General features: G+C 53.6%; 9 protein-coding genes across 9 annotated transcripts; 3 read left to right on the plus strand and 6 right to left on the minus strand.

Moving 5' to 3' along the window:
• Positions 1–508: 508 nt before the first annotated feature.
• SCP_0901310 (Protein arginine N-methyltransferase 2) lies at positions 509–2,107 on the minus strand (the record flags this gene model as incomplete). The annotated part of the gene is made up of 8 exons (XM_027761364.1): positions 509–628; positions 683–738; positions 801–861; positions 911–1,234; positions 1,291–1,370; positions 1,423–1,641; positions 1,698–2,017; positions 2,085–2,107. The coding sequence occupies 8 exons, from the start codon at positions 2,105–2,107 to the stop codon at positions 509–511; spliced, it is 1,203 nt and encodes a 400-aa protein (XP_027617165.1).
• Positions 2,108–2,793: 686 nt separating this feature from the next.
• On the minus strand, positions 2,794–5,903 carry SCP_0901320 (Copper-transporting ATPase ccc2; the record flags this gene model as incomplete). The annotated part of the gene is made up of 4 exons (XM_027761365.1): positions 2,794–3,303; positions 3,360–5,522; positions 5,573–5,692; positions 5,742–5,903. 4 exons carry the CDS (start codon positions 5,901–5,903, stop codon positions 2,794–2,796), a joined length of 2,955 nt encoding a protein of 984 aa, XP_027617166.1.
• A 475-nt stretch (positions 5,904–6,378) lies between these two features.
• SCP_0901330 (hypothetical protein) lies at positions 6,379–7,329 on the plus strand (the record flags this gene model as incomplete). Its single annotated transcript, XM_027761366.1, has 3 exons — positions 6,379–6,775; positions 6,833–7,158; positions 7,213–7,329. 3 exons carry the CDS (start codon positions 6,379–6,381, stop codon positions 7,327–7,329), a joined length of 840 nt encoding a protein of 279 aa, XP_027617167.1.
• A 1,647-nt stretch (positions 7,330–8,976) lies between these two features.
• SCP_0901340 (hypothetical protein) lies at positions 8,977–9,610 on the minus strand (the record flags this gene model as incomplete). The annotated part of the gene is made up of 2 exons (XM_027761367.1): positions 8,977–9,333; positions 9,386–9,610. 2 exons carry the CDS (start codon positions 9,608–9,610, stop codon positions 8,977–8,979), a joined length of 582 nt encoding a protein of 193 aa, XP_027617168.1.
• Positions 9,611–9,946: 336 nt separating this feature from the next.
• On the minus strand, positions 9,947–11,528 carry SCP_0901350 (hypothetical protein; the record flags this gene model as incomplete). The annotated part of the gene is made up of 2 exons (XM_027761368.1): positions 9,947–11,131; positions 11,184–11,528. 2 exons carry the CDS (start codon positions 11,526–11,528, stop codon positions 9,947–9,949), a joined length of 1,530 nt encoding a protein of 509 aa, XP_027617169.1.
• Positions 11,529–13,148: 1,620 nt separating this feature from the next.
• Positions 13,149–15,265, plus strand: SCP_0901360 (hypothetical protein; the record flags this gene model as incomplete). Its single annotated transcript, XM_027761369.1, has 4 exons — positions 13,149–13,590; positions 13,643–14,045; positions 14,100–15,002; positions 15,058–15,265. 4 exons carry the CDS (start codon positions 13,149–13,151, stop codon positions 15,263–15,265), a joined length of 1,956 nt encoding a protein of 651 aa, XP_027617170.1.
• Positions 15,266–16,734: 1,469 nt separating this feature from the next.
• Positions 16,735–17,015, minus strand: SCP_0901370 (hypothetical protein; the record flags this gene model as incomplete). Its single annotated transcript, XM_027761370.1, has 2 exons — positions 16,735–16,937; positions 16,997–17,015. 2 exons carry the CDS (start codon positions 17,013–17,015, stop codon positions 16,735–16,737), a joined length of 222 nt encoding a protein of 73 aa, XP_027617171.1.
• A 1,173-nt stretch (positions 17,016–18,188) lies between these two features.
• On the plus strand, positions 18,189–22,942 carry SCP_0901380 (predicted protein; the record flags this gene model as incomplete). Its single annotated transcript, XM_027761371.1, has 5 exons — positions 18,189–18,341; positions 19,685–19,823; positions 19,870–21,597; positions 21,653–22,758; positions 22,820–22,942. The coding sequence occupies 5 exons, from the start codon at positions 18,189–18,191 to the stop codon at positions 22,940–22,942; spliced, it is 3,249 nt and encodes a 1,082-aa protein (XP_027617172.1).
• A 693-nt stretch (positions 22,943–23,635) lies between these two features.
• Positions 23,636–24,908, minus strand: SCP_0901390 (hypothetical protein; the record flags this gene model as incomplete). The annotated part of the gene is made up of 4 exons (XM_027761372.1): positions 23,636–24,426; positions 24,480–24,693; positions 24,747–24,802; positions 24,857–24,908. The coding sequence occupies 4 exons, from the start codon at positions 24,906–24,908 to the stop codon at positions 23,636–23,638; spliced, it is 1,113 nt and encodes a 370-aa protein (XP_027617173.1).
• Between the last annotated feature and the right edge of the window lie 1,711 nt (positions 24,909–26,619).

Consider the following 26,619-nt stretch of genomic DNA (forward strand, 5'->3'; position numbering starts at 1 on the left):
CCGCAATACAAACGCGATGATTCAACTACATCGTGAATCGACGAGGCAGTGAGGCCTCGTTGAGATTGAGCCTCAGTGAGTAGTCGACGACACCCCAGGCCAGGACATGTATCAACTTCCGACTGCCAGGATAAGCACGCATCATACGAAATAGCAAAGGCACCGTGATCTGAATCGAATCAGCGCAGTATAAGCACACTGGCATGCTATGCATGAGAGTCAAACTCTTGCTGCCGGTGACAGACGCGTAGCACGGCATCACCGTGACAGACACCGTGACGGTGCCGCGCCATGACGTAATACGCGCTTTGTAGCCATGTCCGATCGTTTGGGTCACCGTTTAGGTCCCCGTGTCCCAGGACGTTCTAAAGGTTGGATTGTAACACACGCGCTTGTCATATTCATGTCTACTCAGATACACCGTATTTCGACTGGAACACAAAGAAAATCGCGAGTCTCGCTCGATAGAGGAACAGAAAACAAAGTGTCTGCATTCTGGTTTTCGCAATCATTTTTCAGTAGTGCTCTCTTCATTTTCCAAGTTCTTGCCAAACCATGCGTTAGCGGTGTGTCTCGGTGTCGTTGGAGCCAGCCTGCATATCGGGATCTTGAACGGATGGGAAATATCCTATAAGGAAGAATCAAGCCTGTGCAGGAGAATATGGCAATAGACGATGTTCACACCCCGCGGTTTCTTCGAGAAAGATTCCCAGATAGTTGCAGGGTCGATCTGAAAGTCTACAGCATAGTGCATTGAAGCCTCAGGCCTAATTCTCGGACATTAATTAGGTGCACCATACCTGTCCATGTTGTACTGATCCCGTAATCATTCGCATGCCATCGAGCGACTTCTGCATACACCTGGAAAGGGATCAGTATTTGCACGGTACGAAAAAGGGAAGACACCGACCTCGTACCCCATCTTCCACCTGCGACAGTGACCGTGAAAGAACGAGAAGAGAGCGGAAGGACCCGACAGTAGCTCTGGCACGCATCGCAAAAATCTGAGATGTCCTGGGTAGCCTTCCTGGAAGGTGTCGAAGTAGATGACATCGAAGGTACCCAAGCCTTCGAACGAGGCGTCGGGGCCGATGAACTTATCCCAGGACCCGGCGAGGATGCGGACGTTCGGCTTGTCGTACCAGCCATTCTCGCGCATGTACTTGAGACATCGAGGATGAGCCTCAATGATGGTGTGGTTTCCCGGCTCATAAGATTGGAAGTAGGAGTCTATCTGAACGCACATAAAATTCAGACCATGCAGAGACCGACTGGATATAAAGAGCTTACAATCCCGAGTCCGAATCCCACGTTCAAGATATTCTTTCCCTTCCCCATATCTTCACAGAGAAGACGGGCCGTTTCTTTCACTGAAAGGGCAGGCTCAATAGACCTGCTTCGCCACCAGAGGAAGGCATTCACTCAGCGGGCGCTCCCATTCCATCATTACACCCGTCATACCGTCCACGACCATGGCAAAATCATCTGGAATCTCAGGACGCGGATTGAGGAAGCTTACTGGGGTGCTCAGGTATTCGTAGTTGTTGACGTAGTAGGCTTGTCCTCTCATATTTCCCTTGAGATGTTGCCCAAATTCCCCTCTTGCCGACGACTTGTCTCTCAGCCTCCAAAACTCGTACTCTGCCGGTTGGTCATGAAAACACGGGATAACCATGTTCGTTTGGACGGGAACTCACCCGAGCGAACGCCACCTTCGAAAATGATTTCATAACATCGAGGAAATCCGTCCTCGAGAGCCAGCTCACCAGGAGTGACTGAATAATGATTTGCCATGTTCCACGGCGCTCCATGGTCAAGGAACCATCGTACGTTCTCCTCTTTTCCCATTTCGGCGGCAAAGTGCAGAGGAGAGTATCCCATCATGGGATCGGTCACTGTGACAGGAACGCCCAGCTCCAACACGAGATGCTCGATGAGCTCTATAGGGCCAGTTGCGGCCCAGAACAAGTTACTCCCCGGACGCATATGTATCGTGGGCATCCCAGTCTCGTCTTCACTGCGCGCGGAGGAAACAGGTGAGCTATGCAGGACCTGTTCAGAAAGAATCAAAGACAGACACATACGGTCCTTCTTCGAGAATTAACATCTTCTGGGTCGTTAACTGCAGGCAGAGGGGCGAGGAGTCGATGAGTGGTCAGATGTTTCAAGTTCAAGATCCTCGGGGAACCTAAGCACGTCTGACTACAATCCGTAGTTCATATGTTGCTTCCATAGTACGGAAGATATGTCATACTTACTAGCAGCAGAAGTACCGTGCCAGTGTGGATCTGATGGAGAATTGAGTACTTACTTTCCGAACGAACACGCGAACGCTGTAATATTGGGCGCCACTTCTATTCCAAAAAGAACGACTGTTTTCCTGCAGGTAGCTAGAGGCACGGTATCTATGAGCCTAGGGCGCCACTTGGGCGCCACCACTGATACTTGGAACGATGACGTAATCAGCCAGCTTACTCGGCATGACTTAGAGCGAACAAAATTAATAAAAAAACAAATAGCGCACCACAAACTAAGCGTAAAAAGGACGCTTTCACTTTGGGGTCGGGAGAGCTGGAGAGCTTGCTCTCCGAGCAAGAATTCGGACTTGATTTTACAAGGTAACGCAAGGCTGGAGAAATATGTAATTAATGTTACTGTATTAGCAATGATACAATGGCTTTAGCAATGTGCAGAGCAACGGGTGCAAAGGAGCGCACAGAAGGTTAAGTACGTCCAGAAATACACTGACCGAACCAAGACCGGACCATAATCTCGCACCAGAACTTGAACGTATCATACAGACTCGCCCATCTCGACCGGAAGTGGACTGTACCCAAGCGTCTCCCGTCTGCGATGCACGGACCGACCCACGCTTTCCCAAGCATCGCCGATGGCACCCCGCAGGCTGTCCATCATCGTCTCCTGGTGCACCGTCTCGCCAGGCATGACGCTTGATGGCGGACGCGTCCACCACTTGAGCGTCAGCGAGCTCGTCACCACGCTGACCGACGAGAACGCCATCGCCGCGCCCGCCATCATTGGGTGAAGATGGATACCCACGGGGAGGAGCAGCCCCATCGCGAGAGGAATACCCAGCACGTTGTAGATGCATGCCCAGACCAGGTTGCGGCGGATGGTTGCGAAGATCGCACGCGAGAGGTGCAGTGCGGCTACGACGTCGAGGAGGTCGGAGCGCATGAGCACGATATCTGCAGCCTCGATCGCGACTGACGTTCCAGAGGACAGAGCAATGCCAACGGATGCGGCGACTAAGGAGGGCGAGTCGTTGATGCCATCGCCGACCTAACAACATTTATTATCGGCGAGGGGGTAGCACGGGTCAGCTTCAGAGCACTCACCATAGCGATGCCACCGTTGTTCTTCTCCATGAGGTCTGTCACCATCGCTGCCTTGCCCTTAGGACTCATGTCCGCCCATACACCCTCCGCTCGGATTCCGACCTGTTTCGCGATGGCTACGGCGGTAACCTTGCTGTCGCCAGTCATCATGTTGACTTCAATGCCCATGGCATGAAGCGCCTTGATAGCGTGCGCAGACGACCGTCTGGGCGCATCTGAGAGAGCGATCGCGAGTACTGGGTGAGGAATAGGATGCTCGGCGCTCGAAATGGATACAAATATCGTCGTCCGCCCTTGAGTCTCCTGCGCAGCGTCAAAATTGAATAGCGCATTAGGAAGCAATGTAGTTTCGGACTGCCTGACAAATCGCGAGTTGCCGACAAACACGGTGTACTGGCTCTTCCAATCCGATACCGAGACGGTCGCCCGCACACCCTCACCGGTAACGCTCTCGAACGAATGGAGCGTGACCTGTGGAAAGGCCAAGGAAGACTTTGCGAGAAGATCCTTGCAGTACACAGCGACTGCCTTCGCCAGAGGATGCTCAGAGCGAGCTTCTGTTGCAGCAACAATCCCGACTATCTCGGCGCAGCTGGGCCCGACGGGAGACCGTGCAGTAAGGGGCAGCGCGTTTAAAGACTGAACGACTCCGTTAGCGTGAGCGTACAGTTCGCTGTAGTCTTCCGACGCCCAAGTCGATGCGACCACCGTCAGCTTGCCCTCGGTGACTGTACCGGTCTTGTCGAGCACGATTCGCTTGATGGACTTACTGGCTTCGAGCGCCCTTCCGCCTTTAATCAAGATACCATTCTGTGCGCCCACCCCAGTGCCGACCATAATTGCTGTAGGGGTACTTAGACCGAGCGCGCACGGACAGGCAACAACGACAACGGAGATACACAGCTGCAGACATACCGCGAGCTTGTTCGCACCGTGAGAACGGAACATTGCAGGAAGCGACGTCTCACTGAGGACATGGGAGATGACCATCCAGCCCGTGAACGTGATCACCGCAAGTGTGATGACGGTGGGTACAAAGTACCCCGCGACCTTATCGGCGAACGTCTGAATGGGTGCCTTGGACGTCTGCGCCTCTTCCACGAGCTTGACAATCTGTGCGAGTGCGGTATCTTTGCCAGCGCGGGTGACCAGCATGTCAAAGGTGCCGAGTCCGTTGACGGTGCCGCCGATGACACTATCCCCGATTTGCTTGACCGCGGGTACAGGCTCGCCAGTGACAGCGCTCTCGTCTACGGTCGACGATCCCTTTAACACGGTACCGTCGGCGGGGACCTTGTCGCCCGGCACGATCTTCACCGTGTCTCCGACTTGCACAAGTTCGGTCGGGATCTTCTTTTCCATCGTGCATGCCGGTGCATCCGTGTAAATAGTGGCCATGGAGGGGGAGAGCGCAATAAGATCTGTCAGCGCGGCGCTAGTCCGGCCCTTGGCTTGGTTCTCGAGGTATCGGCCGAGGGACACGAACATGATCAGCATTGTGCTCGTGTCAAAGAATACGAAAGGTCGCATGTCGTGCTGTGAGCTGAACATCGCACAGATCATAGAGATGACCGAGTAGAAGTACGCGGCAGAGGTACCGAGGACGACGAGCACGTCCATAGTCGCCATGCCGTGTTTCAGAGACTTGTAGGCGTTCCGGTAGAACCGAAACCCAAGCCAGAACTGTGCCGGAGTCGTGAGCAGCAGGACGATAAAATCACCAACGAACAGGTTGTGGAGGATGCAGTGATTGAAGAATCGCGCCAACGGGGGTATATGTTTGGATATCATGCTGATAAAAAAAACGGGGAGAGCAAATACGAGACTCCATTGGAAACGCGAACGCCACTCCTGAATTTCCTTCGTCCGTGTGAGCGAGCGCAGTTGCGTAACATCCTCTTGGTCCGAGAGCATCGCGTCGAAGCCCATCTCCTCTATTCTCTCCACCATCTCCCGGGGACCGACGAGCGCACGGTCGAACTCGACCTTGCATGTCTCCGTCGCGAGTGATACGGATACGCTGGTGATTCCTGGCATCGCAGAGAGCTGAGACTCGACAGTAGAAGTGCACGACGAACATGTCATGCCATAGACGCGTAGGGTAACAATGTCGGAGCGCGATGGGGGTATATGTGTCGCATCAAAACCGATATCAGATATTTCCTGCACACAATGTCATCACCCACAGGGAGTTCAATGGGCCTTATACGCACGTTTATTATCTTGTCTACATGCCAAACATTGGGATCGTACTCAACCACACCGTGCTCTGCCAAAAGGGCGACCCTTACCGAGTGAATGCCAGGTTGTGTCCTGAGCATCCGCTCTATTGACTGAATGTGCCATTAGGCGTCGTCGCGAAATTGCCTCACGACCACACACCTCTACACACGACCCGCAAGTCATACCTTCGATTTTCAGCTCACACTTCTCCACAGCCTGTTCATCTGCGACAAGAGGTTCATCTTCTGACAACGGCAATTCGACCTTGCCTGCGGGGGCAGCGAATGAGGTGGATCCAAGCAGGTTACTGAAGAGGGACATTGCGTGGTGTGCCCCGATGCGCCCCGTCGTTTAAATTATCAGATAAGTCGAAGATGGCGCGAGAATAGAACCAACGCAGAGCAGGGAGGAGACTGAGTGCAGAAGTGAAGGAGAGTGCGCCCGCGCTGGTTATTTGTAAGATTCGGCGCGGTGAAACGAATGGGACGACGGTTTCAAGAAGCAGTACATGTCCGAGTCCGATGGCGTTATGCATTTCGAGGATTGGCCCGAAAAGGTATGTTTTTCCCACCTTCCAAATCTCCGTCATCCAGCTGACTGAAGTCGCTGAACTCATCTCTGCCTAGGCTCCTGCCTCCTCGTCTTCCACAGATCTCTGTCCGTGCTTGCAGCCATACGGACCCACAAGGCTTCATATATCTCGTCTGGTGTAATCGTGTTAAATTCCAAGCATCCCTAGTGAAATAAAGATCGACCTCGCGCTAGCAACCTCTTAGAATTATTACACCTCGAGCGGATGGCTTCCTCGGTGATCGGTAGCGTTTTCCTGGGCGACGTCCAGCGCCACCGGCTCCTCTCCTCTTCCTCCTCCACGCCGCCGTCCTCGCCGCCGCCGCACATATCCCCTTCCACGATGAGCAGCCTGTACGACCTCGACCTCGACATTCCCGAGGAGGCGCCAAAGACGAGCGGCCCCCCACCGAGCGTACCGCCGGTCCTGTCACTCGACCTGCGCATCCGATGGCTCGAGGCACTGCTATACGGCGCACAGCAGGATGGGCGCGAGCGCGGCGGTGCAAAAGCGCACGAGCTGAAGAAGGGGGAAACGCTGATGCGCCGCGCCGAGGAGCTGCAGCGGAAGGTGGACGGCATCGTGCAGAGTAATGACGGGCTGAAAAAATTCATGGAGCATTGTAGGTCTCGCCTTGCCGGGACGTCTTGCGCGATTTGTTGACGCGAAGCGACCGCAGACGACCAGCACGCGCACCTGCTCACGCCGGCTTTCGCGCTCTCGGGAACCCTCCCCACCGCAGCGCCGACGTACGAGAACATGTCCCTGAGCGAGCTCGAGGCGTTCCTCGTTGAGATGGAACCGGACATCCGTGCTGCAGACCGCGACCTGCGCGAGATCAGCCTCCTTGAGAGCAAGGGTGTCACGGGCGCGGGCAAGCTCGCCGACTACAAAATATTGCAACCGCGTCTCGAGGCTCTGGTGCAGGCGCATACAGAAGACCTTGAGAAGGCGGCAGATTTGGAAAAACGCATCGCCGCGTTGATGGACCGGTATGCTACTTCGGTGCGCGTGCTCCTTGGCTTGCAAGGCAGGTTTTGTACTTACTGATCCTCTTAGGTGGACACTCTGTCGGAACTGTTTGTCGCGTGGGACGACGCAGTCAGAGAAGCGGAGGACCATGTTGCGAAGCTGGAGCGCGACAGAGAGGAGAGGCGACGGCTGGGTTACGAATAATCTACCATGCTGCCGCGGCAAGCTATACCCTGGTTCGTCTACCTTCACCATTTCTATCCTTATACTACGGCCCTCATCTCAAACTTCCCAGTCTTATAATACCCATGTCGACGCGAGCCATCAGTCCATCATGCGAATTTCTAGCGCCTTTGGATCTGTTCCTCTGAAGTGCCAGCACCCTGGGATTCTGAATTATCTCCCATATCGAGGTTGAGTTTAATGTCTACATCTCATACTAGATCCTGACTGGCAGTTGTTCAGTCTGCTACTGCACCGCCGAAATTAAGGAACGCGCGGGTGGACTTCCATGTCCAACATTCACCAGAAATTCTTGATGAACGTATATGTAACCCGTGGCATACGTACGTTCTACAACACGTCCATTTGTTCGATGCCACTTGCGTACGCATTCGTACCATGTATTTCCTAAGTGGCAAACTTGCTCTCATCATCAATCTTGGCTGGGGTCATTCAATTGCATGAGACATGTTTTGAGCTCGCGCGCGGGATCTGTGGATAGAAAAATAGGATGCTAACACTTTCACGATATGTAGGTCCACAGTATGGCAGTCAGGGCGTCATTCCCGATTCGAGACGATTTTATTCCTCTGTTACGAAGAACTTCGAAATGCTGTGCGCAAGTTCAGAACGTTCATCGTCTCGCAATTTGAATGCAACCAGTAACTTACGCCGGCAGGTGGAATTCGCGCAGCCACACACGTCAGCGCTACCCAGCGGCGTCGACGTCGAGAAGGGGGTCAATATGAACGCTCTACACCTCAACAAATTTCTTGTGCAAGATGCAAGGCAAGGCCCAAATGCAATGAGCGGAACGGTCTGGTCAGAGGCAAGTCAAGCAGAAACGACAGGCGCAGACTCCCATGCACGCGCCGGGCCCGGCATAGCGTCCGTGCCAGGCTTTGTGGTATTCAAAGCGGCACGCGCCCTCACCGGCACACGATGCGGTCCGTCGTGTTGTGAAAGTCAAGGGGCACACACAAGATCTATCCCAATTATGAAGACTTTGACGAGCACCCCTTCCTCCAGTATAACATCTTACTCCTGAACGGGCGATGCCACTCGCAGGAACGCCTCAGACCCCTCCGCACGGAGACGAGATGGAGGATTTGCAAACGGCAGGCTGTCACTAGTGGCTCAGCCGGAATGCTAAGCAGGGGTCTCGTGGAGGCTTCGGACCTCTGCGAGCGAGGAAATCGTGAGGTGAACAATACTGCGCATCGAATCGTCTGTAATATGTTCACGAGTCATTCTGTAATCCAGGAATCAGCAGATTTATAAACGCACAATGAAATCAAACATGATACACGTAGAAGTGATGTCCAAAAGAGAGATTACACTTATATAAATATGATCATACCGAGCCATATGCATCTAACGCAAGGGAAGATTAGGCGAAAGTCATATTAATAATGCAATTGAGCTAACAAAATTCACGACAAAAATCCGATGACCTCAAGCTGAACCACACGACACCTTTAGTTTCTTCGAGACGAGAATGTGTCAGAGCATCAAGTACTGAGTTTTCATACACCGCCCGAGTTCGCTTTGCTGGTATTGAGCTCCAATCCTCTATGGATGAATGGAAGTGCGCGATCGTCCTCCGGCCACCCATCCATCACCAGCGCATCATTCATTCAGTGCCTGCAAGAATGCTGCGTGTGTGAGGCGTACAATATCGGTCTTCAGATTAGCCCAACAGATGGACTTCATGACTAGAGCCGCCAAGGATTTGAGAAGATGCGTCAGAGGAGCATTCCCTCGAACTGTCAGTGTTTCAAAAAGAAGAAACACAATCTTGTGAGTTCTGCACAAATTTTCGTCACCTCGGAAAACAGCCGAGGAGCCATGGTGATGGTCATCATTGGTATGCCTGAGCACGAGCCAGATCAAAAGCCAGTAAAAAGATTCCAGATCGTGATGAACTTCATGCACGATTGGCGTATGTCTACCGAGAAATTCTATGGCCATGAAAGCTGGTGTTCCCTACATGTCTGAGTCAGGAAACATATCTCAGTGAGATTCGGCAGTAACTCACCGCTCTCTCTTTCAATTCGCGCATCACATTATCGCCGACACTGAGCATTTTCATTCTCGCAGAGTCTCCTTCTTCGAAGAGACGGTCGCCGTACCGTTTGCGAGCCTCCAGGACAGCGCCGACGATCGCGGGTACGAGGTTCTTCTTTGCTTGTACGTCCATCCAGAAACTACTGTAATCAAAGTCGAGGATAAATCCCTTGAAAGGTTTACCTTCCGCAATCATGACGTTACCATGGCTGACGTCCCGGTGTAAGATGCCAGACTCATAAGCAAATTGATGACCTCTGTGAATTTAAACATCAGCAGCTGGTGCGGTGAAAGTAGCGAGAGCTCACCTATCATTGCGTCACGAATTGCAAGCACCATCTCTTTGGTCTGGCGGAAATCAGAGATCGGGCGACCAATCGTATCCAAGATCAGACGCATTTGGTTCCGTTCAGTAATCATTTCTTGATCCGGGTCTCGGATAAGTCCTGACATCGTGCGGTGATAGGTAGAATCAGGGACTACCACCGGTAGAGTGTTGGCCTGGGGCGATGACAACGTGGTAGCCTTACCGTCAAGGGGGGGCAGGTAACCGGCTCAACGTGACAACAGCATCTGGAAGGGAGATGCTGTCTTGAGAGGTAGCTCCAACAAGCGGCACCTTTCGTGGATCCGCCTGTCGTTTCTTTGGTGGAGGCATCTGCGGAGGACGAGGCGGTAACGTAGCGATAGCCTTACTCAACGACGAACTTTGCGGGTTCGTGTCTTCCATGCAATGAGAATGAAATAACGCCGATGGCGTCCTCCCCATCCTGCGCTCCAGCTTTGACAACTCCAGGGCGCCGAGATCTACGCCACGCACCATTCGAGCAAGCCCAACTAACTCGAACTTCTCGCCTTCCTGTGCGGCACGCTTCTCCGAAAACTTGATGTGCTCCTCGATGCGTTCGTAGAATTCCAGTTCAGAGGGCCGTATATCCTGCCGCCACGATTCTTTCAAGATATACCTGGTTGCATCTGCACCTTCGTCGCTCTTCCTGACCACTTCCTGTACAACTGTGCAGCGTCCAAAGAGGTTTGGTTTGACTGCTCGTAATCTGAGAGTGAAGTATATCTGTGACTCCCCGTCCACTGTCGTCGGAGGAATGGTCACCAGATGATTATGCTCTAGGTCTTCAGCCGTCAATGGTTGACCATGAGATGTGAATAAATCTTGAGCCCAGCGGACACAGTCCCCTGTCGCTCGCACAGACAGCTCGTCCATGCCATTGACACCGTCACTGTATGCTGGATGGACAAAGCGCCACAGAAACTCCCGCAGCTTTGTCGGGTCAGTTTGGTAAGATATCGGGGGTGACACAATGGCGGACTCTCGGTCAAATCGAAAGATGGGAGCGATCCGTTCGTAAATGCCGATCACAAAGCAGTATAAATTGCTATGGGCCAACATCAAGTTCCTGGCATTTCTTGAAAGCTGAATCCTCGTTTTGATGTGTTCTTCGCTAGAGCTGAGCACCGGGTCTTCACTTTCTTTAGCCTTGGCCTCAAATACGAGTGAAACATTCGAATCCCTCCATTTGTCGAGCTCCGCGGAACCAGCTGAAACATTGGCAACCAATGCCACCACATCCGGTCGTGTTATATGGTGATCTGTACCCCACCTCGCAAATGGAAAGTGGAAATCAGTTCGTGATGTATTGCAGAATTCGAGGGGCTTCTTGTTGGGAAATTCAGATGTAATCAACTCCAAACCTTGGATCTAGCAACCGGCTAATGAGCAAGTAGTTGAGAGAACGAGCACATGTGCTCACTAGTGGATCATACATTTCGAGCTCGTTCCCGATACCAACAAGCGGAAGAAAGGCCCCGGAGATGGCCTCCTTCCTGCTGGGTACGGGGCATGGCTCATTGCATGGCACGAAGACTTTGAGGAATGTGTCGACGTCACCCACGAATTCATTGATTCTCAACAGAGTCTCGTTATTCCACAAACCCCAAGTCTCGGTCGGATGCTTTGCCACAGGGAGGCTGACTGCCTCCCGTTGCTCCTGCACATTCGGCGTGTGAAAATCCATGATAGATGTCGGTAATTTCGGCCGGCGTCCAGGACTCGAGCAGCTAGAGGAGGGAGTGGCGGAGCAGGAAAGAGAGTTCATATTTGCCACTGTTGAGAACAGAGTGGTATCGGGTATGGCCACGGCAACAAGTAAATTGCTGGTTTTGTGTCACAGTGCTGTACAACTGCGTGGGCCACCGATCCTCAAATTATCAGCGAAACTAGCACATCAGTTCAGTACGCAGTAACACACTAGCCACGGACTAGCCACGGGAGAGGGCCCGTGATCAGAGCCAGGACCCCCGCGAATCAACCACCACCACCACCACCACCACCACCGTTACTGTTACCGTTACCGCGCCGACACTACAGTCTGTTCACAGTGGCAATCCTGCCGTGACTTGTCCCGCTCACGGTGGGGTTCGACGCAGGGACTGCCGGTGCCAGAAAATATTAAAACCACATCAGCCCCTATTATTCGACATTTTGATGTTCACCATCTGATGCTTTTGCTTTATTCTTTTCTCTTCCTCAGTGCACTGTCAACTCGGTGCCATGTCCTCTGCATCCAGGAGACTCTGTCTCAATAGGGGCTCCGACTGATACACACCATTCTCGTGCGATGCCTCTCAGTGCCGTTCTCTCCTCCCCTATCGATTTTTCGTCATTCAACTTTCCATCAACCCCAGTTGCATTGGAAGCAATCACCTTCGCAAGCCCTCTTGCAGTACAACATCATCTGTTGTGCACCTTGATTGGTGACCATCTGATGACTGGCCATCATTGGGAGGACATGGATCATGGATCATGAAGGATTGAAGTTGGAGCCAGTGAGTTTGTGAGGGCTGCATTTGTATTCATGCGATTTGTGCCGTGGATGACTGGGAAGAATGATGGACTTCATGGCTGTGGGACTTCGGAATGCTTACAGGTACTTCAAGGAGAACAGGTGCATAGCGAGCTTCAGCAGAGCTGCAGAAGGACTTTACTATTGCATTACTTTACTTTACTTTACCATACATACTTTAGCTGTAGCTGACGAGGTGCCTTTCTGTACCTGAGCCACGTAGTTGGCGTAGTCAGCTAATTTCATACGTTTCCACATTTCAACTAAGAGCTCCGATCCCGGGGGCGACATTTCTCGGGGGTGGCCAACCACCCATTTTCGGGGGTTTGCACACAACCTGGCGGCGGGTCGGCCATTTTCGGGGGTATGTGGGATCGAACATTCGGCCACCTAGAATTACGTTCGACGGCCTGCGGAATAAAAATTTCGCTTCCTGCGCAAAACCCAAGCTCTTGTGAACCAAATTACCAACACTTTTCGCCCAAACCACCACATACGGCTACATCCTCCGAAACCTGAGAGATCCGCCAGCCAATCTCGGTTTTCGGGGGTTCTGGACCTAACCTCAGGTTGGAAGGTCACATTTCGGGGGTGTTTCGCACCCAACTTTCGACGACTTTTTGGCCATTTTCGGGGGTCGAAGATCAAACATTTTGCCTCCGGCGGCCCAATTTTCGGGGATCGGTGCATCGGAGCTCTCAGTGGATTCGCGGGGGTCCTTCAGAGCCCTGGTGGGGGGTGCACATTATCCTTTTACAGTAATTTTCCCTCAATCAGGTAAGTCTCATAAAACATTTGTCACATGATCTGCTAAAACATATACATAGGGAGCGAGAAGTCGGCTGGTTTTAGGAGCCTCACCTATCATCTATCATGCGAGTCTACCATCTTTCTGATCCCAATGCTCAAACTCGCAGTTTTGATCTCGGATCCCTAAGCTATCGAATTCTATATCGCGAATTGTGGAAAAGGAGCGATTCAGACGAACCCGAGGACAGGCGCCAAGTCTTCATTCAAAGTCGTATTTCCATCCCAGATTACGAAAACTTGAAGGACAGGATGCAGTCCAACGTTGTTGAGGCCGATTCTTCTTCAGCAGGTATCGTGGAAGATGACGACGATGCAGCAGCCGCATTAGCTAGCGTCGACCCCGGCATCCCTCGGATTCCATTCGATTACACTCGGCTTGATTTGTCGTGGCTGCCTAGCCCCATGGTAAGGCGTCAGGTGCTGGTTCGACAGGAGTATAAGGATGCGATGGCGAGTTTCGAGGAAAACCAGAAGCCGGTCGTCTTGACTGGTCAGCCTGGTGTCGGTGAGTAGCATACGGTATTAAAAATGATACTGAACCTGACCTGCGCGAACAGGAAATAGTCTATTCCTGATATACGCTCTGGTTGACCGGCTGATCAAAGGATTGCCGACCATTTACGCGCCCCACGCCGATGCGTTCTTCTTATTCAGAGAGTCAGGCGCCTACCAATTCGGTGGAACTGAGATGGACTTCGTATTCCTACGCCAGGAGTTGTCCAAAATACATGGCGGGGACGTTCCCGGAGGGAATATCGATGGCACGGATAAAGGATGGATCTTGTTTGATTCGAATGAAAGTCAAGCGATACCACAATGGTATAGCTTCTTCTTCCATACGTGGAAGGTTATCCTTTCCTCTTCCCCGAAACCTAGCAGGTACAACGAATGGGCGAAACAACAAGGGGCTAACAAATATATCATGAAGCCCTGGTCCTGGTGTGAGATATACGCTGCGATGTATGTATGAAGGTATTGCAGCTGTTACAAGGATTTGACGAAATTTCGTTTCAGGCCACTACAAGAGATTAATCGTCAGCCCACTGATCGGGAACTTTGGGACGCCTACAGTGAGTTTGGTGCGTCTGTGCGCACCGTGTACTGGTCCTGCGTGCACCGGTCCTGCGTGCACCGTGCGCAGTATCTGTTAGAAATTTGGTTCGCATTGAACAAATGTCAGGATCCCAACACTCTGTTCCCACTGGGAGACGGTGGTTGGGATGATTCGGTGAGCGACGTACTAGTGATTGTAGGCCCGGCAACTTTGGACGGGAAGATTTATCGAGGCATCATGCACGGGAAGGTCGCCACTCCATTCATTTGGGACATGATTCATCAGCATGCGCAGCATTTGTTAGGATCGTCCATGCGCAAAATCTACAATAGGCTCTTGTCGGGTCATCTCTCCAGAGGGACGGCGGGAAGCATCTTTGAATATACCGCGCATCACGTCCTTTCAGCTGTTGGGACACAGAGCTACGCCATTAGGTCTCTTTCGAGTGGTCATAATTCTTCGTCTCAGACTCAGTGGGACCTTTCTATGACTTCGCAAGCGGTCGTCTTCGAGAAGATCTCTCAGATCTCTGGTAATCTGGCGCCACGCACGTACTACCGTCCGCTGAATTCAAATATCCCGAGTATTAATTCTTTCACGTTCGTTGATGGGACACCAATCCTATTTCAGTTCACAACCAGTCTGGATCAATCAATCAAAGTGCAAGGACTACAAAGAGTCGCGAACATTCTTCCTACCAAGAGTCGGTATAGGAAGAAGTGGAAGTTGGTCTTCGTAGTTTCCACAGATATCGAACCAGGGTTTAAGTACCAGCTCTACGAGCCACCCTCTCGCGAAACATGGGAGGAAAGAGTGGAACAATATGTTATGGGACTGAGTGCCGAGCAGTTGTTTCCGACTGCGTAACTTTGACTTTTGTTGTTGACATTCCACCTACTGATGCCAACATTCCTTCAGTGGGATGGAACAGGTAGTGGGCTCGTCTTCGGCGGATGCTGAGGAAACCAATTTTCCGCCGCATGCGAGCGAGTCAAGCATGCTGGCTGGCACATCGAACGCCGTGCTGGCAGCTCTTGCACCCTCATTGCGCTCTGTTGGCGCCACGACACAGGCTCAAAGATCGGCGCACAAAAGGAAGCGAGCAAGCAGCAAATCAAACCGGTAGAGTGCGGAGGCTCAGTTCTACGTTGGTGGTGGCACACCCTTGAAAGATCTGTTCGGTCGTTTGGAGAGAGAGAACCCAATCTTAGGCGTCAGGAATCAAACCATTTAGCCAAGCAGACATTTGTCGATAAACGTCATCATACAAAGCGGTAGATACAACGATATTTATTCCTATGGCATGACAGAATAATCAGAAGTTCTGTAGCAAGGTCTAGGTGGACTAATGTGGCGGCGGGGACGGAGGACCTTTGAGTGTGAGCACGCGTCATTGCCAGAACAAGAACGACGCACCGAACAAGCCAAGACGCGAGGGCAACGCGACGGTATTGCAGCTGGCGCTGCACGACGATTGGGCGACATCCCGACGTTCGCTGTCCACGATCAGATATAGAGTTAGTGTATAGCAAAGACGATAATGAGCAGAGGATGGACTGATGCCTCCATTGAGCCAACATGGGCATGTTCAAGGCAGCCCGTGCCGGGCATGGCGCAGTGGCAGGAACAGGCTCGGGAGCAGGAAATGCCTTAGGCTTGAACTTGGACTTGCGACGCTCCTCGCGCTTATGCAAGTACCGTGCGCTAGGCAGGGGGCGCAGGCGGAGCAGGAACGGGTTCTGGCTCTGGCGCTGCAGGCTGCTATGGTTTTGTGAAATGGTCGTACGAGATCAGATGCAGAGACCCGCCTCCTCAACTCCACCGTCATATTTCGCCTTTATGCTCTTCAGTTCTACAATCTCACTGCACGGAGTACAATCAGGTAGGTGGTTGTCTCTGTTCGTCTCTGGACTTCCTGACCTCCTTCAGAAGAATGTGCATCTCATACGATAGGGCTACTAGATATACACAAAACAGCAGGCTGCCCAGATAAAAACTGAGAGCGCGCCTGGCAGGTGTGCAAAGTGATGAGGGTGTACAAAGCGGCGCGGTTACACTGTATTGAGAAGATGTAGACGAATGCAACAAATACACCATCAGGGAAAATCTGTGCAGTGGCGAGCGCCGGTGCACACCTGTCGTCGTCGACGACGATGATGAAGGAGGATATTATGAGCGTTCTACCTCTCCCCGAATTTCTCGTTCAAACGTTCAAGATGCAAGGCGATGCAGTTCAGCACCAAATGCGATGAGAGGGACGACCTGGTCGGAGGCAAGTCAAGCAGAAATGACAGGTGCAGACTGCCGTGGTGACACGTTTGTGTGCCGGAGCATGACGTCCGTGCGAGGCTTTATCATAGTCAAAGCCGCACGCGCCCTCGCCGGCACCTGCGATGTGGTCCGTCGTGGCGCCGAAACCCAGGGTCTCACCCAGATCTATCCCATCGTCAGCGCCACAACGCGCCCGGGCCCAGGTATTTAACCAAAAGGGGAACGACGTGGAGAAGGAGAACTTACAAAGTCGAAGCCACGATAGTCAAATTAAATATATATTGAGAAGATGTAGACGTGGTCGCACTGCGCCGCCACGATTCTTCATCGAAAGATGATGGATCGCATCAGTATTTCGCCGGCTAGAATGGTAGGAGCGATGGGCTCGCGCCCGGGCAGGACACACAGGTCGTTCAGCGGCGCTGACACGGCGGACGTGCAATGGGATAAATGTGACAAGCCGAACGCCAGCAGTGGGACAGCATGTCCGAGAGGCGTCCGTCGCGGTGAAAAAGAATTTTGCGTGCCTGGGAGGTTGATATCATGCTGCGTGGAAGAACAGCGCAGTCAATAGATAGAAGCGTACCGGCATCGGAGTTGATCATCCTCAGAACGGGGGATGCCGCGGTGTATCGAGATGGGGAATAAGTACTTCTCAGAGCAACGAACATGCACAGCTGTAGAGATCGAGAGAAGAACATAGGAATAAGGAGGGAGATGGGTGCCTGGGCACACTGCTATTGCATATGTATATGTGCTACGCACGTTACAGATGCAAAGTGTGCAATTGATGATATCAAGCAGATGTATGATTCAGCACTGGGAGAAGACTTGGGATCAGGTGTGGGTACATCAGGCGGAGTGGGTCAAAAATGAGCAGGCGTCGGTGAGAGTTCTGACGGGAACTGATGGGAGGCATGAGCTCGCCCTAGCCGTGCCCCATTGGACTCGCGTTCGTCGTCCCGGAGCAGGACCGGTTCGGGCGGAGAGCAGGCATAGCGAAAACTTTCCTGGGAAAAACTGACGAGCTTGCGGGCGGGGCCGAGGTAAAGGGGAGCGGTCGGTCGCGGCGGGGCTCGACAGGCGGGCGAGGACGAGCAGGACGAATTGCAGGAACACTACTCGAGTCGCTGCGCTGACTGTTGAACACAGGTCGAGAGTGACAGACGGAGGACGTGATGCAGAGATGTGCCGTATCGGGCAAGTGCCGTGAGAACCACGTATAATGCGCGACGGAGAATAATGGAAAGAGCGGGACAATGGCCTTGGAAAATACGAATGTTGTCCTGGTAGGAATAGCGCAGGTAAATAAATGGGTACAACGGCGAGGAAAGGAATAGAAGGAAAGGGCCCAAGAGAGAACAAGCGGCTAGACTGGACTAGAGTAGCGTGGCGTCGGCTGTTTAGAAATAATCCAGTCGATCACAATTTCTGCCGTCTGCAGCAGACTTTCCATTCGCCCGCCTTCTCTCCTCTTCTTTTCGGCCTGCATGAAATCTGAGTTTTCCGACCACTGGACTCACAGGAATTCCGGTCTGCAGAGCTCTCCTCATCACGCCCATCACGCACAGTACTCTTCCGATACTCACAGCGCATCTTCTTCTTCTCGTTCTCGCTCCTTGCTGCCCTCCTTCACCCTACGCTCAGTATTCCATCGCCAGCCTTCCCGCGCCCCCTCCGTAGCCTCGCTCCATTCTTCCTACTCCGCCGTCTCCTCTCCCAGCCTCCCCGCCTACTCCGACACCGCCTCCACGAGATCCCACCATCCTTTTGCCGCCATGGTCGCGGCCCCCCTTCCCGTAGTATCCAGCCACGACGCCTCAGACGAGGAGGAAGAGTGCCCCGTCTGTCTAGAGCCCCTCAGCTTCAGCTTCAGGCTCCCTGGCGAGAAACCCCACATCGTACCAGAGTGCGGTCATGCTCTTCATGAGGTGAGTCGCTTCCTCCCTCATTGTTCGACTTTCAATTGGAGAGCGAGCCGCGACGCGAGGGGTCCTTGTCCGCCCTCGAGGGCGATAGTCCGCGATCTTGTCTCACTTATCGTCATTCTACCCTGGGCTGCTGCACCGCGATCGAACCAACTACTGCCTTCTCATTTCTGGAATTGGCACCACTCTGCTTGGCTGCACGTTGTTATTCTTGCGCCCTCTCGTACGAACGTCTTTATTGTCCTCTGTGTTCCAGCATTTTTTGCGGTCGCGCGCTTCGGTTCCCGCCCGGAAGTTGCTGCTCCCAAGACATCGGTCGGGACCTATTAAGGCTTAGCCGCTAAAAATCCCGAGACCCACGGATGTCCAACTGTGGTCGCGAGGACAACTTTCTTCGTCTACAGAAGGCCTGCTGTTCCTTGCACAGCTCGGAAGACATTTGTTCTGGTAATACTGCGGTGTGTCCTCGCAACAATTGCGGCCTGCGCGGAACGATCTCTGCGCGTTGTGTTGCTCGCTGTGAGCGGCCGTACTCACTGCAAGCCTTCTGCGTACGCGTCTCTGGGCTCGCGTACGTTCTTATGCGTCGGCACGTGTCTACGAATCGCTTCCCCCGTGATGCCGCCTCATTCACTTCTTGTCTGGGTTGTTGCTCCATTTTCGGGATTATTCTGCGCTTATGGTCCGATGCCTTCGTCTACTTGGAGTATCATATTTTCGTGTTCTGCGCGTCCTGGGCCTGTGCAGTACATGAAAATTTTCGCATTTGGAGTGCTTTGTTTCCGTGCTTTCCAGCTAGGCATTTATGTTCTCGAATGGTCTGGACTTGGTCATGCGCGGAGATATTCCAAATGTCACTGGCCCGTAATCTTCCACGTCTTTCCATGATAGTGGATGGCGGCTCTTCGGCAACGCTCACGGTTGCAAAGGCAATTTGTTGTCCACTCGAGTTGCAGAATTTCTGACTGGTGTGTCGTAAATGGAGCCAGAAAGTCACGCGAGTGACAGTTTGCGCTCCTTCGTATGCTCTATCTAGGCCTTCTAGTGTGCGTGCATTCTATTGCGAAGGCTGCTCACTCGGGACTGCTGCCGGCATTGAGTTGATCTAGGTCATTTCTTCCCCATGATACCGCCTTTTCTCCCATGTTACGTGGTCTTCTTGTCTGGCACCAATTTTCAGGGTATCGTGCATTGAATTCCGGTCTCTTGGTGTCCTATATGGGAGTGGTTGCTTTCTTATCTGCTACGCCTGACGGCTTGGCTCTTTAGTGTCGTTGCTCGCTTTCTTTAATTTTCAATATATTCCCTTCCTGAACAGACGGTTGCTAACATTGGGTGTCACTTAGGCATGCTTCATTGCAGTTTACGGACCAACGCCGAGCACTTCCAAAGCCGGCAATGTTATCCGAAAATCCAACTTGGGCGTGTGCGGCGTGTGCAGACGACCCATGAAAGTTGGCGACGGCGATGGTGGAAAATCCAACAGTGAGTAGTTTACTTCTGGTTACGCGCTGGCGCTGATCGTCTACAGAACTTGCTGCTCTCACGGGTATGGGCGACCCAAACGGCCCCTCCCTATACCCAGGCAGAGAGACCCCGTCATCCCTGCGTTCCTTCAACACAAACGCGCGAAACACAGTTACCGTCACCAAACCGTACGACCCGAACGAAGACGACCCGGTCGAGCACGCGCCAAAGTCCCCGAATCCGCACGACTATTCGCCGTACATCGTCGCACCGTCGATCCAAGTGCGATCCGAGTTCTCGACGATCACGCGCACCGCCGAGCAGAGCCAGCCGCTGACGTGCATCGTCGTCGTCGAATTACCCGGGAAGCGGTCGAGCACGCACGTCCCCGGCGCGGTCATGCCCGCGCACGACTCATACTCGTCCAGCAGCCCAACTCCATACCCGGTAGACTCGCGCAGTCAGTCCGTGCGCTCCAGCCCGCGCCCGCAATACGCGATCCCGCCACACGATCCGCCCGCACCGCCCGCGTCGCAGGTGCACACGCACCGAGTCTCGCCCGTCTCTTCCCAGGAACCGCTGCTCGCGAGCCTGCAGGAGCGCGAGGAGCCGCAGGAGGAGGAGAGCTCGCCGTTCACGGCGATCACGGAGGACCTGCGCGCGCGCATCATCGACTGGAAGGGCCACCCGCTCGAGGGCCTCGGGTCGCTGCAGATGTACGACCTCCTGTCTGTGCGCCGCGACGCGCTCGTGCGCGAGTTTTTCGTGTACCTCTTCCGCGAGGCGATCATCTGCGTGGTCGAGGAGAAGAAGCGCACGCTGGGGCGTCTGCTGTCCTCTGCGTCGGGCGCGGCCGCTGCATTCAGCGATGGGACGGGGATGGGCTCTGCTGGTCCGTCTGTCTCAAAGGGCGTGCTCCGCCTCAAGGGCCGAATTTACATCAGGCACATCAAGCAAGTCACGGACACGTCCGTCCAGGGTGAACTGAGCCTGACGATTGACATGGAGGATGAGCGGCTGGACTCGTTCATCCTGATCTTCAAGGACCGGTCCTCGCTTGAGACGTGGAAAGCACACATCCAGTCGCTCGTTGCCGTCTACCAGCAGCAGGCGGCGGCGGCGCAGCAGCCCTCCCTGCATGCCCCACAGCCCGTTTACGAGCGCGCGCCGGACCTCGAGGAGTTCGGCGGCAGCCAGAAGGCGATGCGCATGCTCAGCGGGAGCACGACGGGCACGACGGCAAGTACCATGGACAGCCTGTTGAACGGATCGTCACGATCGACCATCTCCTCACAGACGTCCTATGGCTCTGCCGCGGGCTCCCGGGGCCTCCACCAAAAGCTGTCCACGCTGGAGGAGGACGACGAGCTCACGCGATACAACTCCCCCACCCCGCTCGTCGCGCCCCACCTCTCGAGTGGCCCGTCCAACTCGCTCAGCCCGCTCCCGCACCCGCCGCTCGATCTTATCTTGGTCATCTCCATACCCTCTCCTCATGCGACGCCGAGCACCGCTGCGCTTAAAGTACGCGTTATCCGCGCGTCGCTTGATTTTATCCTGGCGTCTCTTGCGCCCAAGGACCGTCTTAGCTTGGTTACGTTCGAGGTCGGCATTGGCGGCAAGGTGCGCAAGACGCCGTTCCTGTGCCCCGGCAAGCTGCCGAGCCGTCAGAGGCTGAAGAAGTTCGTGGATGAAATCGGCCGCCGGGATGACGGCACGCCGTTTGAAGACGAGTTCCTCGTCAGGAGCGCGCAGGAGGACAAGACGGACGTTGTTACTGCGGTGAACCATGGTGCGTGTTCACTGGAAGTCTTGCGTCCTTTCGTGTCACTTATGAATTGGAACAGGTCTTGACGTCGTACTGCAACGCAAGTCTCGTAATCCAGTCACCGGTATGGTCCTCGTTAGCGATGCGGCGGATACCACGCGACGCGCGCAGATGGACCTCGTGCTCGCCCGTACCGAGGCTGCTAACGTGCCTATCCACTCGTTCGGCTACGGGCGCTCGCACGACCCCGCGTCGCTCTGGCTCATGTCCAACCACACAAGCGGCACGTACACGTTCGTGAAGGACTGGTACGACTTACGGGACTGCCTTGCGGGGTGCATTGGCGGCATGATGTCTATTGGCCTCCTCCACATGAAGATGCACATGAAGATCGTCGACGGGCAGCGGTTCCGCATCCGCAAGATCTCCGGCGGCCCGATGGCGATCCTCTCGTCGGATGGGCGCGACGTCGATGTTGAGCTCGGGGAATTGCGCTACGGTGAGCGGAAGGAGATGCTCATCGAGCTCGAGCTGGACAATAGCGACGTCGCGGTCACGCCGACGGCACAATCGGGTCCGCATCATATGCCCCGGGCGCTGAGCGCGACAGACCAGTTTAACCAGCGCATGGGTCTCGATGCCCTGTCCATCGGGGACTCGCCAGATCTCGCAGATGGGATGATGGACCGCATGATCGACGAGGTGCCCGTGTTCGAGGTCGACGGCTCGTTCTTCGACCCCGCCGCGGCGAAGCACGTCTCACGGCTTGCGCACCCCGTGTTACTCACAGTGACGCTTCTCCCGATGCCCCACCCAGGCAGTCGTCCACGCACTCCGGCGCCGAACGGATCGAACCCTGTGATCGTGCGTCGCCGCATGGAACTACTTGCGTCCGACATGATCACCCGCGCGCTCGTGCTCGTGTCAAGGAAGAATATTCCCCAAGCACAGAAGCTCCTCAGCGAAACGCGCCGCATCTTGCACACTGTGCTCCAGAACATTACACAGTCGCTGCCTCCACCGAACCCGCAGGGCGGCGCCCCCAGGAACCGCAAGGAGATCTTGACGCTCTCGGCGGTACGCGCGATCCAGGCGGTCATGCAGGACATGCAAATATTGTCCGAAGCGCTGGACGAGAGCGTCGACGTGTTCGCACATGACCAACGAAACTTTGGTGCGCAGCAGGTACGTCATCGATGGTTCGTTGCATTTGTGTACTGCGATGGGCTAACATGGATGTGTGCAGGCAATGATTCTGCGCGACCAGAAGAGCTGGAGTGGCCGCAGTGCCATCGAGCGGCTGTTCTGGACCATCGACAATTCGATCGAGCTCGTTGCTCGTAGTACTGACTGGGTTGCGCGCGAGTGATACCACGATACCTGACCTGTATCTCATACCAGCGTACCCCTCTCATTCCTTGCTTTTACCCGTGTCCACGTCCTTATGTCCGTTGTCTCGTTTGTTTCACAGCTCTCACAGCTCCAGATTATGCACATATCTATTCTACTCTACCTTACCATCTGAAGCGTCTCGCAGACTGGCTCCTTGGTTTCGCGGCCAACTCTCTACCCTCGTTTCCTTAGTGCGGTACGGTATACCCTCCCGCCTGCGGGCTAGCTAATGTCGCGGGCGCACGGTGCGCGCTCCCGCCCGTTTTCAACTTTCCCCTCCTCCTGTTCGTGTTAGTTCTGTGGCTGCTTTGTGGTGTATTCTTGTAATGTTAGCCGTCGTCGCTGTGGATAGAGAATAAATATGCAGTATGCGTCTATGCCCCATTTATGTCTTTCGTGCGTTCAATGGCCCTGAGTCGTGGTTGAAAGTTCGCTATTGAGGTGCTCAACGGTTTGGCTGTAGTTGCATACCTTGGGCACGAGGAACGAACCACAGCAATGCTGACCTGTAGAGATTCTTTGACGTCCTCGTGGATGTACTTGGAAGTACTTGACATGGTAGATACATAGACAACCGAAGGAGACGTGGACAACCAGATCGGACGGCCCGAGGACACACGACTATTTGATTAAGGGTGCAAGATAGTATCGGATGAAGCCATGGTCGAAATCATACGAAACCTGCAGTAGGCGCGATCGTTAGCAGCGGGAGGCAGGAAGAAAGCTCAAATGACCAAAAGAGAACACGGCACGGGCAGAAATTGGGGAGGAGAGCCCTGTGAAGCAAGGACGCAAGGATAAACAAAGCAAAGCAGGAGAACAGACACACGATCAAAGGCGACTTGTCGTCCATCCTGAGCTGGACGACGGGGGCGTTCGAACGTTCGGTACTCTTGACGAAGCTGAGAAGGTACTTCAAGCCGACCGTGAGCGCCATAGTCTCGTCCACCTCAACGCTGACGCCCTTGTGAGCCACGTCGTTGGCATCGCACGGGCCCTTCCCCGCTTCTTTTGTGGGCTTCCCCTGCAGACAGATCTTAGACGACGCTCTCTTATGCTTGCGTGACCGCAAAGTCTCCGCGTCGGAGTTCTCGTCGGGTCCGTTCATCATAACGTCGCCCGGATCCTCATCCTTCTCTCCAAATTCTTCTTCCTCGTCCCGATGTTCATCTTGAACGTCCTGCTGAGGATTCGCAGGCTCCTCCATGGGTGGTGACAGGGCAGGATCCGCCTGGGGAAGGAAGACGGTGCAGGAGAAGGAGCTACTGCCAGTCCTGAAACGGACGCCTCTCTTAGAGATCTCGATGCACACGGTGTCGCTGAGGCGGGAGAGGTTGCGTGCGACGCGTGCAAACTCTGCGGAGGGCATCGTTGCCCGCGCGAGGAACCTTGTATCAGGGAAGAACGTATCCGAGGGAATATCTTTCAAAACCAGATTGTAATGTTCCACACGACCTGAGTCTGCGGTAGACGTCAGTATGTGCGTACGGTAAGGCACGACAGAAGCGACACACCCCGCGCTTGGTAGGTGAGAGTGATGAAGTCGATGTGGTCGTCGGCCTTGATGGTAACAGCGTCATCGTATTTCGCACATTGGAGCACCTTGGTCAGTAAATCGAGTTTCACCCTGAGGGTCCTCCGGCGGTCGCAGAGATAGCGCTCAAAGGCGGAGGCGGCGAGTCTGACGATGACGAGCACGACGCGGGGCTTGTCGAACGCCTGGAGCGTCTGCGGGAGAGAAGTCCTAAGCAAGACATGTAAAATATACAAAGGTTACACACGATGGCATCTTCGCTATATCTGCAGGCGATGTTGTCTGCTCGAAGCTCTTTGAAGGCTGTGACGACGGGACGATATCAAGAAAAGTCACTGCAATCGAGAATGCGCGCACCGTAGAGAGCACGCTTGAGGACGATTGCCTCGCTGAGGCGGGCTTCGAGCATGGGCTGAGACGAAAACAGCTGGGGCGACGAATCGTAGTGATGTGACGACTCATATGGTTGAAACTACCCGTTAGAAGGTACTGTAGTGGTAATTTCTGTGCAACGTGCAAGATAAAGCAGGTGTAAAGAGAGTCGATGCGCATGCGGCAGAGCTCGAGGAAAACTGCAAAGAACATGATATTAATATTGGCAGCGTCCAGAGTAAGAGCCGCAGGCATCTAAGCGCTTCCTTCCTGAAGAGGTAGGCCAACTGCCAAAACAAGAAGGTCAACATCTTGACCTTTCTGAGTATCCGACATGTAACGCTCATTCACATTGCGTAGACCAGAACAGCACTGAGGAAATGCCAAAGCCAACTTGTTGCTGCCTTATGGACTCTCCCGCCGAAATCGCCATCTACTAACAAACACATCAGGAACATTTACATAATTTCTGCGCTCTTCAGACAGGCCGAAGTACTATTTGTCGTGAAAAATAGCCGGATTATACATGATACAGAATACGCCATGTACGTCCGGCCATCTCGCTGCTCATGTTCGCATGTGGAAGATTCGCAGCGACGTCATCTTTTCGCCACGGAGCTCAAACGATAGCTCAGAGGAGTTCTTCGCACAATCAAAATCAAAATGAGGAAAACAGAAACCGCGGCCAAAAACTGACACCTGCAATGAATACTCGCTCAATACAACAACCACGGCTTGGGGTATCCTGGATCTGATCTCCCATGTGGGAGACCACATAGAGCCTCCCCATCAACGATCATGGCTGCTAGAAAATTAGGATGTATCTCACCTCGATCGAGAGATTGAGAATCGTCACTAACTGCATGAAAGACTACATGTGGGTTTCGGCCTCCGGCTGTGAGGCTTGCGAACTTCCACAGGTTGAGCACGATTAGTGACGCATTCGACCTCCATGCAGAGGCCATATATCGTAAAGTGTACACGATGGTCTTGCCACTGTGTTTGGAGCTGTACTGGCGAAACGCGATCTCCGTCCTCAGTTAGAGTATGGCGCGTGTCGCACACAAGCTTCAAATAATGATCTGCGCACTAGACAGTCCACTCTTTCTTCCCCCGTCGGACAGTGACGTGACATTGAACATACACAAGACTTGCCTTTTGGCCTTCCCAATTGCGTGGCATCAATAATTGTTCCTCCCCTCCGTATACTATGCTCGGATGGGGAGAATAAGTGCATATTTCGGATGCGTGCTACCTGCAGGCTGCCACACGATGATCGAACGTTGCAGTTACCAATAGAAATCAAGATCGACCCGCCCATGTCTTTCACTGGTCACATTTCCCAGTTGATCTCCCTGATCGGCAGATCAATGTGATACTTCAGAGCTTCAGCCTCGAGTGACAGTGGCATTTCCCGAATTGCATATGGCAGATGAGTTCTTTAACATTCGAGATGGCCTGGCTCTAGACATCGACGATAATGCCTCTGATAGAGTTGGACAGGGTTGTTGGCGTAGTGCTGGTCAATTTGAACAGCATTGGTTCTGAGACAACCAGTGCGGCTCCAAAGGACGAGAGGTTCTGGAGGTGATGCGCCGTATCTTATGAAGCAAGTAAACATTAATGTTCGGTGCGGGCAGCGGTTGCAGACTCTGTAAGCATAAATTTAAAGTTAAGCTCTCAGTGAATTGACTCCGTCTAAAGCTGGTCGAATTTAGTTTTCCCAATCAGATAAATTTGGCAGTAGG

Source organism: Sparassis crispa (assembly GCF_003851025.1).
Source record: "Sparassis crispa DNA, contig_000008F, whole genome shotgun sequence".
NCBI classification, from domain to species: domain Eukaryota; kingdom Fungi; phylum Basidiomycota; class Agaricomycetes; order Polyporales; family Sparassidaceae; genus Sparassis; species Sparassis crispa.